The sequence below is a fragment of the Drosophila biarmipes genome, chromosome 3L (assembly GCF_025231255.1).
Source record: "Drosophila biarmipes strain raj3 chromosome 3L, RU_DBia_V1.1, whole genome shotgun sequence".
NCBI lineage: Eukaryota > Metazoa > Arthropoda > Insecta > Diptera > Drosophilidae > Drosophila > Drosophila biarmipes.
The window spans coordinates 27,638,493-27,652,593 of NC_066613.1; the positions used below are offsets into that span (position 1 = coordinate 27,638,493).

The 14,101-nt window shown below is 46.8% G+C and overlaps 1 protein-coding gene across 2 annotated transcripts; it reads left to right on the forward strand.

Annotated features, from left to right (window-relative positions):
• Positions 1-968: 968 nt before the first annotated feature.
• LOC108028241 (probable serine/threonine-protein kinase fhkB) lies at positions 969-8,533 on the forward strand. 2 transcript variants are annotated; one of them, XM_017099910.3, is made up of 4 exons: positions 969-1,135; positions 1,404-2,526; positions 2,583-2,684; positions 2,737-3,035. In XM_017099910.3, exons 1-2 carry the CDS (start codon positions 1,003-1,005, stop codon positions 2,294-2,296), a joined length of 1,026 nt encoding a protein of 341 aa, XP_016955399.3. In that variant the 5' UTR covers positions 969-1,002; the 3' UTR covers positions 2,297-2,526; positions 2,583-2,684; positions 2,737-3,035. The 2 variants fall into 2 exon arrangements, 1 of the variants encoding a protein (XP_016955399.3); XR_001768401.2 differs by lacking the exons at positions 969-1,135; positions 1,404-2,526 and adding an exon at positions 8,519-8,533 and having other exon boundaries at positions 2,561-2,684; positions 2,737-3,084.
• Positions 8,534-14,101: the final 5,568 nt, after the last annotated feature.

Sequence of the window (14,101 nt, forward strand, 5' to 3'; positions counted from 1 at the left end):
ACAGCAGCAACAATGGCCTGGAATGGCGAGCAAAAGTCGTGCGCAAATCCGATCGGGCGACAGCATATGGATACGCTGGATGGGACACGTATGCTATATGGTCATAGCCGGAGATAATTGCTGTCGCATATCTTCCTCGTCCACTTGTTGTCGCCGGCGAACTACAGCAGCAGCAGCAGCATTGCAGACACAGCAGCAACATGTGTTGCTCCCGGCTCTGGCCGGCTGCCTTTTTGGACTAAGGCAACGGCAGCGACAGCGGCAACATGTTGCAACTTCAGCTGGCCGCCCGGCTGCGCAAATATTTGGAACTCCCCCGATAGGAAGTTCCATCAGGGGTTACTTATCACCGTCAGCACATGTTTTCCAGGCGATCCGCTCCACTGTGCGACCAAGTTCAATGTCTGGCGCACCAGCAACACCAACAGCAGCAACAGCAGCAACAGCAGCAACAGCAGCAACAGCAACATCAGCAATAACAGCCCGCGAGAACCGAAGCGAAAAGCAAAAAACGCGAAATGCGACTGAAAAGCGTTCCAGAGAGAGATATTATAATTAAATGATATGGGCACTTGTTAAATGCTCTGTAAAAATAAAACCAATCCAATGGGCATTACTCAAGGCATGATACTATTGATTATGCTATTAACTGTAGCAATTGCTTTTAAACTAACTACTTAAATATGTTTACCACTAGTTATAGTAAAAGGGGTGCTCCTAAAATAGTATTATATCATTTGAAAACTCATCGTTTTATATCACAATTTTAATTGAGATATATAAAGGGTTACCAATATCTGTAAGGTCTGTAGGAGACAAAAACCTCTTATGGTCTCCAATGCAGTGAGCTCGCCCAACCTGCTCCACAATCTCCGAGAGAATTCCCCCGAGAGAGCAGGCAGAGACCGGGAGAAAGGCGGCTCTCCTGCGCGAAGGCAGTCGCCTCTTTTGTGTGCTTAAAATCCCGCTTTCCGCTCAGTTTGCCGATAAAGACGCAGCCACATGGACATGCACAGGCTGATCTACGAGGTGCAGCAGCGCCCGGCTCTCTGGGACTCGACGCACCCGGACCACGCCAACCGCGCGGAGACCCAGCGCCTCTGGAACGCGGTGGCGGAGAACGTGGGACTCGGTGGTGAGTGCGCTGCGAGAAACTGCCCATCAATGATACTTTCGTTATTACACTACCCATCAGGAGTATCACGATATGAGTACATAACATAATACGAAATAATATTATTCGAAATACATAATATAAAATAAGAATACCTAATCGACCGACTAGCATTTAATATTCCCAAATCAGAGTACCAGACTTCCTAATTTCTCTCAGTGCAGCCTGTTACGAGTGCTTTGTTTACGTTCTCTTTATCTCAGCCACTTTTGCCTCTCCTTCTTTTCAGTGGATGTGGCCCGCTGCAAGTGGAAAAATCTGCGCTGCAGTTATCGCCGCCAGAACCGGCGAAGTGGCCTCTTGAAACTGCAGGCGACGCCCTCGCCGGGTCACCAGTGGTCATATGCGGAGGCCATGAGCTTCCTGGACGGGCAGCGGCCATCCAAGGAGGACAGGGACAGCAGCAACAACGAGGAGGAGGAGCTGGAAGGTGCCTTCAAGACGGAGCCCGAGCCCATAATGTCGACCTTCAAGAGCGAGCACACCGCGGCTGCCGACGAAATGGAGGCGGACAACGATGCCCTGATGCGGGAGTTCCAGGATGTGTCCACCCCGCAGGCGCTGCGGCGGCTCTCCGAGAGCATTTCCCTGGCCAGTGCGGCGGCGGAGGAGCAGTTGCCGCTGCCCCAGGCCCCCACTGCCGCCAGACCTGGCTCCGGACTGACCATAAGTCCGCACTTGCACCAGGGAAGTGCCCTGGCAGCCGCGGCGGCCAGCAGTTGCCACTGCGCCAAGCGGGTGGATGAGCAGGTCAACTTCCTGGAGAACCTGGAGCGCGAGGAGCAGCAACTGATGCAGTCCACCAGCCAGGACCTGGCCAGGTGCAAGAGCGTCCTCCACGTGGGCGACTCTGACTACAACTATCTCATCAGCTTTCTGCCGCTGATGAAGCAGATGACGCCCATCCAGAACGTGTTCTTCAGGGCCAAGATGGGGGAGCTTCTGCTGCAGACAATGCAACAGCCGCCGGTGCAGCAGCAGCCGATGCAACAGCAGCAGCAGCAGCAGCAGCAACAGCAGCAGCAGCAACTGCAGCAGCAGCCCTCGCAAATGTTGTTGAACCAACAGCAAATGGCCTTGGACCAGGCGCAAGTGAGCACCAGCTCCACAAATTGGAACTGAGCCGAGGACTGGAACTGAACACATGGGGTACACCCTATAGAGTATAGGAACCCACGGAGAGAGCCCCACTGTGCGCATGTCCAGTGCACAGTGGGTGAGATTATTGTGTAATATAACACTGGTTATGAATAAAGCGTACTCAAACGATTTTGTAAAAAAAACACCTTATATCCCTTGATTCTTTTTAATAAATAAGTTTTAATGGAGCTTAAAAAATATAATTTCTTAGGGTGAGTAACAGAACTACTAAATCACAGAGTTGATCAGCTGAATGCGTAGTTTTTAGATTTATTTTGTCATACAGAAGCCCATCCCTTAAACGCCAGTTCAGAACATTACTGCCAAATACTCTTTTATAGTTCTGTCGACGTGACAACTACCCAGACTGGTAAGTAAATATTGTTACTATGAAAGCACCCAAAAACCGCTTGCCATTCAAGGAGAATAGTTCAACTAAATGGCCATTAAGGAAGTGTGGATCTCACCAAGCAGTGACTTTGACCCGAACAACAGTGTCCTGTTGCAGAGCAGCCAGAACGGTTCCCAAGGCATTCCAACGATCTCTTCAGGCCTGGCAGTGGCCATGTTTTATAAGTTGGAAAATATGAACCAGCCGTTGAAGGTCCCCAAAACGCCGAAGGGGAAGGACGTGCCCCAAATCAAGAACAAATTTAGTGGAATGTGATTTAAATTTTTGTTTGTTCCCTGGAGTGAATAATTTAATAGAGTTACAAATTAATGCGCACTGTTCGTGTGTCGGCGGAGGGAGAATACTTACCATCAGCTATGTACGTATAACTCCAACTCGGTTCAATCACTGAGCCCTCTGCGATCAATGGACTTTAGCTTGCGCAGCGGACCCCAGGCGATAGTGACAGACGCGTGGGCGTTCGAGTGGATTCTGCAGCTTCGACTGCGGCTGCTCAGCCCGGTGCCAGCTGCAGATGCAGATGCAGATGCAAGGGCATCCGACGTAATCTCGCCTCCGGCTGCCCACACATGTCCGCTTTCGAGCGGGGAGCCTCAATAAATTACTGCACACTAGAATGAGCCCCATCGTCGACGGCGGTGGTCCTGCTTTTCCGTCCGCCCGTCCGCCCGTCCGCCCGTCCGTCCGTCCGTCCGTCCGTGTGTTAAAAGCCAGGTCCAAGTTAACATGGCCATAAAAAAGAACGCGGCTACAAAAGCAAACAGAGGACGGGGAATAGGTCGCTCGAGAAATCAACGCAGCTGCGGATGACGAATCGAAATTGACATTGAACCGCGGCTGGAGCCTCCAGAGCTCCGGGGTTACGGGCTACGAGGGGTCCCTCTGGGGAGGGGCGACACAATCGCCTCGGTGGCTTTGCTTGTGCTTGTGCTTTTGCTCTTGCTCTTGCTCTTGCCCCGGCGACGTCATGTGTTTGAACTTGTTGCAGCCAACTCGGCGGTTGGGGCAGGGGCATGGGCATGGCTATTGGCTGCGGCTCTTGGCCTGCCCCATGAATTCCAATTTCAATAGCAGCCAGCCACAGAGGTTAGCAGTGCACTTCGGGAAAATATTGGATTCGAAATGTAAGGATATAAGAAGCACTCTTCTGCCACTCTACAGCAAAGATGGCTTGACATATAAATAGGAAGTCAAGAGTCATAATTCCTAAATAATTTGTAAAAAAGTACTGAGAAGTACAGCAGTCCTGTATTGCTATTTCCACAACTAGTTACTTCTGAAGCCTTGTTTTTGACAGTGTGCCAGCGGTCTGAAAACAGTTTAAGGTGTGTTCTTGAGCTTGAAAGCCGTCGAGCCCACGGTGGCAGTTACCGATTCCGAACCCAGTGATTGGAGGCAGTTGGGCCTGGGTGCTGGGGCGCTGGGGAGCTGGGCAGGAGGACTGGCGATGCAGGGGCGGGGGCGCAATTAACGGCAGCCGAAAGAAAAACATTTGCAAATCGAATGCAAATTGACATTTGTCACTCGAGCGTGCCCATGGCCAATGCATTGAATTCCACGCCGCCGAACATTCCAAAATTGATTTCCATTCGCTCTTGGCCACCGCACTTTGAAACCGGGCCAGAAAACCGAGGGAAAGAGGAAGAGAACAATAAAGATGCCCCAATCGGTGATGGATTTTCGCACCTCTCCTCGCGAGGTGTTAATGATGCGGACGGCCAAGAAGTGCATTTACCTGTTGGCTTTGTTCTTCCGCCGCCGCTGCGGCAAATGCAAATTTCCCTCTATTCAGCTCACGTCAAATATTTGTACAGATTTCCCTGGGAGAGTGCATTCTGGCACACAGGTGTTAGGTCTCGCAGGCCATTGTTAATGCAGCCCGCCCAGCTCCTCGTCCTCACCCCGTAGAGCCACCACTGGCATGTTGCGGAATTTCCAGAATTCGCTTGATTCATCTCTCGGGCCTGAAAGGGTTTCGCACTCCGCCTGGAATCCCGGCTCTAACACCTTTTCTGCCTAGTTTTGCATGGCCAACAGGTGCGAAAGCCATAAATGGGCAGATGTTCAATGGACTGGGCTATAAAAGGGTGGCAGCAAGGGGATTGGGCAACATTTGGTTAGGTCGGCTGCTTTTTTGGGTTTGCTAATCCAGTTCAGGAAGCCAGTTGTTCATTTGCGACCTTGTTTCCAGGAATATTTATATATATCCCTGTTTTTGGGATACTGAGCTTATTTTATTTATGATCACTTCGCTTATTATTAGAGCAACATGTGGCAGGGGCATTAATGGGTTTCAAAAGGTGTCCCATTTGATTGACTTAAATTACAGGTACCAATAACATTATATTCTAATATTATGTATAATATAACTGCAGTTCTCCATGAATACAATTATTCCGTTCTTGTTCTTTATGCGGCCTCACAAGTTCGAGAGCCGTTCCCCAGAACCTTACGGCCAGATTCGCGACTCTATAATTTAGCCTGATCATTAATTTGGCTTTTGTGGCCGGCCGAGCGGACTGTGCCCTAACCATAATAAATGCCCGTGACACCTCTTAAGAAGATTATGCACATAAGGTTGCACATTATCCCCGCTCCCAAGACGACTTCGATCCCCTGGAAAACGGCGCTCTTTCGGAGTCGGCTCCCATGCTCACGGGGCCATAATCTCGATCCGTTTGGGCCGCCACCAACCAATCAAAACATGCACTTAACATTCGGCTGAACCCCGGCCATCCGTACGTACATCGTTAACACACAAAAAGTAAGTGTGTAGTTGCTGAGTCACTCGAACGTGGTCCAAAAATGTACCGCCCTCGTCGGAGGCCCCGCGCCCCTCGGCTCCTCGACTGCCGGATGGTTTCTATATCTCCTCCACTGGGCCGGCGCGGCAAGCAATCAAGCGGAGTCAGTGGGGCCTTTGTAGTGCCATTGCCTCGGAGCAATCAATGCTGTATGACAGCTAGGTTAACTGCCTCCGCCGGCCCCGTCTGCAGGCCCCGCGCTTCCCCAGCCCAGCCCCATCCACACCGCATCTGCGATCCTACGCGCTTCCTCTTGATTTCGTTAAGTAAATCTCCGACTTGGCCAAGCGGCTGGGCAACCTTCACGTGCTCGTCGTCGCCGGCGTCTCACAGTCGGGGTCGCACTAATAGTGCGGTTAATTAAAGGCGTATTATTACTATTAGAAAATAGGTCGCTTAAAATATAATGGTAGTTAATGCCTTGATTTCCAAATGACATTTTGGCGGTCTTGTGGCTCAAACATTATACTATACCATCCCTTCTTAGTGCGCACCTAGGAATTATTTCCGAAATTCGGATTCTGATTTTTATAAAAACGGTTCTCGTGCCTGCTTTACTCAGTAATAGGTTCCTACGAACTCGATCTATTGATTCGCCCCCAATTGTGGATGTTGTTGGCGTCGCCAGCTGTCCGTCCGCGGTTTCCATGGCTCGCAAGTCGCGAGATCATGATCATGGCTTTAACTGGCTCTTGGCTCTTGGCTGTTGGCTGTTGGCTCTTGGAATAGTACCAGTACGAGTTCGAGTATTTTTAACCCTCCTGTGGACTGGGACGCGGCTGCGTTTATTGTTGTCTCGTTGGGATCCGCGTCCCTCGGTCCCCGCCCCTCGCCTCGCCACAGCGTCTGTTTTCTTTTTAAACGCTTTTAAACACCTGAGAAACTTGCTTTTTAATGTGCGCACATGTGTGCGGTGCTCGCCGCGATGTGGAGACGATGATGATGACGCCGAAGATCGCCTCGCTCCTTCTGGATGGCCCCCATCCACCTCCGCTTCCACTGCCAACTGCGGCCTCAACCGCCTCGTTTGTGGCGCGATGATGAAGCAAATATAACAAATCTCGGAGTTATCAACCGTCGCACAGCTGAGTAAATCAATTGACGCGCACAATTCTCGGAATTTTTGTCGCCGCTCTTTGAGAGCTCCTTCTCGGCCCTGATCTTCTATCTTTCCGTGGAGCTATTCCGAATTGGATGCACTTACCTCATTTGCATGAGGTGCACGGCGCAGTGCAGTAAAGGGTTGGATGAAGAGTGAGCTATTGAACCTAGTGTTTAAATGTTTAAAAATGAGATGGTATTTCAATATATTGGGACATTACTTACATTAATTTGAGAACATTTTAGTAATTAACTCAAAAAATCGCACAAATTTAGTACATACAGATTACAGACTATATACAGGATTCTATAGTCTGAAGTATTGGGTTTTATACGCATTTTTTAGCACTCTTTAAAACAGTTATGGCCCATAAAGTATCAATGATTGGGCAGCAATTAGCAGAGTTCTCCGTCGCCCTGGAATAAATTCCAGCCAGCTCCCAGACCTATCCTCGCCAGTGTAAAATTACCGGCCGACAAGGACGTTAATGGTCGCCTAGGCGCTGGTGTGAGAACCTCTGGATGCTTTTCTGGATCGCTGCATTGCCCGCGGGCAGTGCCAGACAAAGGCGATCGAGATTTATACCTAAGTGATTAACCAATCCCCGCGATCCCCCGGCTGGCCGGCGGGTGAATCCGTATCTGCTGCGGCTGTGGGTGCCACTTGGTGTGAATTCGTAATGCGTCTGCCTGCGCTCGGTTGATTTTCTTTTCCCAGTGGTTTTTACATTTTCTGTATTTTCCCTGTTTTTTGGAATGCTGCCGCTCTGTGCTGACCATTCTTCGGCCGGCGATTGACACCTGCATGCATTTCTCGTTTCTCAGGTGTGCAGAGCCCGGAGCTCAGGTGTGTGTGCTCGGATGTTCGGATGTTTGGATGTGAGCTGTTTCTTTATTTTATTTCACTTCTTCATTTCTGTCTTCTGCCGAGTTGAGTCATCGGCCATTAAAAACACGATACCGTCGGCTGGGATGGGGACTGGCATTGTGGTTGTGTGATTGGAAAGGATTTTCATCTCCTCCCAGGTAGTTTGTTGTGATTGTCCCAAAAGGCATGACGTGTCCGGTTTTGTGAGTAACCCTAGACCTTCACTCCCTAATGCATTTTAATTAGGCAAAAGGCGTTTGTTTGGCCGTCAAAGGAAAGTCGAAAACGAAGAATTACACAGCCGTTACATGGTAGAAAGACCTATATGATAAATGGTTTTATCTTTTAAGAAATAAACATGGGACAGAAATTTAAATGAAATAAATCAGAGAACGCTCTGTGGTCTTTCGAAGCCGTCAGAGACAGTCACAAAATTTCGCCAGCGACAGTCCCCAGCTTTTGGCCCAGAAACAAGGTTACGGGCACACAACGGTTACTGCGCCTGTGCGCAGGTGTGCGAAAGCATTAAAATTCCACTCGGAGCCAAACAAAACGAAAAAGCCCACAAAAACTCTGCTAAACGGTCGAACAATTTCACAAAAGCCAGAGCCAGCACATTAAAATGTTGGCGATCATTCCCGCGCAGCTCAGCTCTCTTTTTTTGAGCGGGGGAAAATTAAATGGCTGCACAAAGTTCAGGCTTCGACTCAGTGCCAAAAGTGCAGGCTGAAAAATATTCCTTTACTTATAAAAAGTTGCACAAAAAATTTCGCACGACACTCAAATCACGACTAAACGAAAACGGCACTCGGAGAAAATACTAACCTGGTAAAATGTATCAATAACTTTTAAGCAACACCTTGCATACAATATTTTATATTATAGAAATTATTAGACTTTAGATTTATTTTATATTCTTTAAAATTCAACATTGGTTTTCGCTGCCCAAGTATAAATCCCGCAAATTCTTAACGAATATTTCTGAGTGCGATAAAAATATATGTTTCCTCTTCTTTAAGTTGGCAATTTCAGCCTCAAGTTCAGTGAAGTTCAACGCGAAAAACGTGCGGGAGCAAAGGAGCGGTTGGCCAGGAATCCGATCCCGCCAAGAAGAGGCTAGGACCGCTTCCAGTCATTATGGCCAGGCAATCAAATTAGTGGGCCTCGTTATTGCGGCTGCTCGATCCCCCGATCCGCTGTCATTAATGAGGCGGCTTTGTGGTGCGGAAGCTGCGGCCTTCCATCGGATCGAAAGTCAGCTATGAGCCATCAGCCATTGATCTTGCAGGTGTTCGCTCTGCCAAAAAGCCGCGTCACTGATTAGCCAAGGAAATCGGACTAGACTGCGGATGTACATAAATATCGTACATATACCTGCCGAGGAAAGCGTAGGGAGCCACAGCGTCGAGGGGCTACAAGGTACTGGACAGTTGTATCGGTTCGCTCGCAGCTGCCAAAAACATAAGTCACGATTTTCCTTTTTGTTAATTCATCAACGAACAATTTGCATTTTTTCCCAACTCATTTTTCGAAATACTCTTTGGGTTTTTGGGTATTCCAGATGTGTGCCTAACCAGTTGGGTCTTAATCCTCTGTGACTTATCTTTGAACCAACTAAACTATTGGTTGTGATATCTGCTTTAAGTCTTATCAGCTCTTTAAAAAAACAATATTATTTGCATCTGTTAACAGACAAAGTTACATTGAAGGGTATTCCGCAGTCACCCTTTCGCAATCACAGATCTGACCAACTTATATCAGTTTCTGGTTTCATTTCTTTAACGATTTCTTTGGCTCGTTAATCTTTATTTTTCCTCCTTCTGGACAACCCTTGGCTGTCTCAGCCAAGTTGCAGTTGCAGCTCCCACTGACAAGAAACCAACTTTAATTAGCATTTTTACGCCAACAACAGCGGCGGCAGTTACAACTGACTGCAATTATCCAACTAGACTGCAGTTGCGGGTGGATTATTGCAGCTGAGAAAGGCAGCTGCAACTGGCAATCGCAACTTAGTTGGCCAGGTCCCAGCATTCCCCATTCCCGTTCCCAGGCCGGAATGCCAGCCTTCCGCCGGCTGCCCCTCTTCGCCAAGTGCTTAACGAATTTCAATTAAACGTCGTCGAGCGCGATAAGAGCCAAGGAAGAGATCCAAGATCTATCCCATACCATCTCGTCCGATCCGATCCGAACCGAACCGTCCGGTAGCCACAGTGACAGCAATGTGTTAACAATTTTCGCGCCACAGCTGCTGCTCGGCATCTGCGGATCCGGGGATCTGGAGATCTGCGGATCTGGGGATCTGGGCATCCAGTGCCACTCCAAGTAGCCTAATTACGAGTCAAACTCTGACATAGATTGCACTCGGTGGCAGCAGACGGTAGCCACGGAGCCAGGAAGCCAGGGAGCCAAAGTGGCCAAGTGGCTGCGGCTTTTGCTTCTAGCTCCCAAAATAATTTAGACCTGGCCTTGAGTGCCAGACTGTCAGGGCAAGCCATTAACCCAAGGAGAAGATTTCAACAGTCAACATGAAATTAAGCAGGCCAAAAGGAACAGTAATAATAGTAAATTGAAATCGTACTACCCTAGAATATTTTATTTTTAAAAATTGGTTTAGCAAAGAATCTATCTATCTATATATCAATTTCCTTAAATCTATATATCTCATCGTCTGAAGTCGAGAATTTATTTGTATAACCTTTTGGGCCCCATTAGGCTGCCTCAATGGGTTAACCGTTTGCTGCCCTGCTATTAGTGGGCTTCGTGTTTAATCCTCATCAGCATTTCGGCCAGTGAAAGAACGCAAAGCCAAAAGCCGAAAAACCGAGACGACAGCAGCCGAAAATGTTAAACACAAATCAAATTAAGCTCTTGTTACAGTCAGCCCCAGTATCGCGGACCATTAAAAGTTTCACCACATGATTCCCGTTAATGTTGCACATACAAAGAGAACATGCAACCCACCAAATCAGCAGCAACACCCATTCATGCACTGGAGGAAATATGTCGGAGATCTGAAAAAAAAATAAAATGAAAAATGTTAGTATATAATATTATTACATACGAACACAGCCAGAACCCGTTGGGAATTATAAGGCCGAAAAAGTCAACGCTAGAACCCATTGGGAATTATAGCATTGCAAAACAGTTTAACTTATTGCTACTCTCCCCTTTTTCAAGAAATAATCATAAAACGCTTCTTTTTTCGAGTGTGCCTGATCCTGCTGGAAAGCCTTAGCTTACGATCTCGGTTAAGTGCTTGATCAGAGGCCCGCGGGCCCCGAAGCAGCGACATCGATGAGCAGTCCACTGGAACTCCCCTGCATCCCTCGAAGACCCCGTCGAAAGAAGTTCACGATGTGGCAAAAGAGGTCGCACAGTGCCTGCGATCGAGATTCGCCGCGTAATTACACTTAAGTACCGACAACAAGCAGCAACAACGAAGCCGAATTCAAGCCGCAAATTAAATGGCCGAAAGGCGCTTTCGTCCTGGCGCAAAGTGAATTGTAATTGCGAATGGGCCGCAGCTTGGGCTTGGTTTTGGGTTGGGGACTGCGGATGGGGGATGGGGTTGTTGGAGCAGACAGCTGCGGACTGAAAACGGAACCGATCGGAACGGCGCTGCAACACTCGAAGCGCGACTAAATGCGCAAAAATGTGGCCAAGACGGTAATTTACAATTGCAGCCAGTTGTTGCATGCCACACCGCGTTGCATGCTCAGCAATTTGGTCACTCTGTTGGGGAGGTGCATGTGGATACCCTACCGCAGGGCACTGATTCTGCATTGTGGACCCTGGAGACATCATTGACCAACCCCCTGTTAAACACTTAAAGTTAATTTAGCTTTCTTTGAAAAACAAGGGATATCTTTCTTGGATTAATTAAACGAAAATTCAATTTTGTCCAATTTTTATTTTTTCTTAGTAGTAACGTCCTTTTTTTGGTCAAAATGGGCAAAAAATAGGTTTTCCAGATTTGAACTCTCTTTGATAGAGAATTTTATTACGAGTTCAACGATATATACCATTATATATTTGGACAACTTGTTTCCATGTTTCATATAAAATAATGTAACTTTTATGTAAAAAAAAACGAAAGACTTAAGACAAAAACTCGATTTGTTCAGTGTTTTTTTTTTCCCGTAATTTGTTTAAAAAGGGTGTCACAGCCAATACTGTTTTGGCCAGCTTAGAACATCAGCTAAAGAGTCAAGGCTTCTTTGGATTGATTTAAAAAAAAAGTAATTTTGGAAAATTTTTAAAATTTTCATAAGGGGCGGCATCACAAATATTTGTAAAAAACGGTCAAAAAATATGTTTTTTAGATTTAAACGCCATTCGATAGAGAATTGTTCTACGAGCTCAACGATATATAACATTCTATATTTGGATAACTTGATTTAATGCTTCAAACAAAATAATGTATTTTTTTGTAAAAATATTAGAACGAAAGACTTAAGGCAAAAACTCGATTTCTTCCGTGTTTTCTCGCCGTAATTTATTGAAAAACAGAGCCTCATCCAAAATAATTACTGTTTTGGCCAGCTTAGAACATCAGCTAACGAGTCTAAGCTATTTTGGATTGATTTAAAAAAAATTAAAATTTGTCAAATTTTCAAAATTTTTATAAGGGGTATCATCACAATTTTTTGCAAAAAAGGTTCAAAAATTCAAAATTTTTGTTTTGAATGCTATTTGATGGAAAATTTCATTGCGAGTTCAGCGATATATGACATTCTATATTTGGACAACTAGTTGTAAAGTTTCAGACAAAATACTGCATTTTTAGATGAAAATGTACACTGTAGCCTCTATGAAAGAAAATTCTATATTTGTGCGTATAAAAGATTCTCCTTTTGGTAATTTTCCAACAAATATGTAGGGTAGAGCATTCTTCAATCACCGAAGCCGAACTTAATTACTTGCACTAATTCTTAGCCCTTACGAAAACAATCTGCCAAAAGCTACTGTGAGCCTGGGCGACTGGGCTCCTGTGCGCTGGCGAAATCGAAAAAGTGTTCTGGACAGGAAACGTGCCCCATCCCCTCGAGATGGGAAGAACAAGAGGCGCGACAGAAGCCCCAGAAGAATGCAAACATGAAACACGATAATTGAGCAGCGTGGAAAAATTGCCAAAGACGCGAAATGGACAAATACGAATTACAGTATCCAAATCAGTGTCTTCCTGCCCAGCGGCATGGGCACAGGGCTCCTCCTCGGAACCATCCTCAACCTCGAGAGCCCGGCTCCAGCTCCTGTTCCTCTGCGCCTAAAGGAGGGGGAAAGCGCAACCCCTTCCCCGAGCTGCAGCAATCTTGCGTTGCGGCAGCTGCAAAATTCATTTGACAAAAGCACCGAGTGAAATCAAAACAAAGGGGTGGGCACACAGAGAGAAAAGTTGCTCATATCTGGGGAGCAATAACCCAACGCATTTTTTTAGTCCATCAATCACAAAAATTGAAGGAAGTTGTGATCAATAAATTCATCATTGTACTTCTAAAATGTTAAAATATTTTTAATTAGCACTCGACTGCCAAGGCTATAAGTATGCTTTTAAAATTAAGATAATGTATCATTAGGCATTAAGATATTCGCCAATCGGACTGCTAGGGTCCCCCAAATATTCTCAGTGGAATACAGAAGAGTTGGGGGAGATGCAAAGATCGAGGCAGCAGCAAACCCAATCTCCGCCTGTCCCGAGCAGCGAAGGGAATTCAAATAACTTGGCGTTTAATTTATGGGAATGCGCGGTAGCCAAAGGAACCGAAGGAGTACCTCGAGGAGGAGCACGGTCTGGAGGACAAGAAGCTGGACAGGAGGAGGCGATAAAAATATTTTGGCCCAAATTGAACTTTTCGTTTGGCGGCGCGGCTCCTACTGCACTTTTATTAATCATGCGCGTAATTTATTTGGTCAGACATTGGCAATTTCACCCAAAAATGGAAATTTCCCTTCGGTCCACAATATATTGGTCTTCGGATGTTCGAGGTGCTCCCTGAATGCCTGAGGGCATCATCAGGCTGCACATAATTTACATATTTTTACCACTCGCCGGCGCGCTAAATTGTCACAGGTGAAACGCATGCCGGAGATGGTGCACCTTAAGGATGGAAAAGAAAGAGGTACAGTCCGTCCTCCCTACGTTATATTTAAAACCCATAAACATAGATATAATATTTATAAAATGAGTTCAAGTTATGTTACAATAAAGCCAGCTTGAATTTTGCTACAATACATTTCTTTGCTATAACTCCAATTATAGAAGTCCATCTGTATCTTTCTCCCCTTGCAATTGGGTAGATTGTTAACTGCGCTGTCACTCGTCGTCGCCCCGTGTAATTTGTCTGCATTCGCTTATCAGGAGACCGGGAGACAGGCCGAAAGGCAAACCCAGCCAGCACAGACCAAAGCCGAGCCGAACGCAAGGCCTGTCCAGAGATAATTTCAACTCGCTATCGAAGTCCGGCAAACAAACATTTGTCTCTGCCTGGTCAGCAGCAGAAACCCAAGTGGAAGCCAGGAGAGGGTCTCGAACCCAGGCCCAATCCCAACCCGAGGACCACCGCCGCAGCGGCTTATCTTATCGGCTGCATTCCGATTCCAGG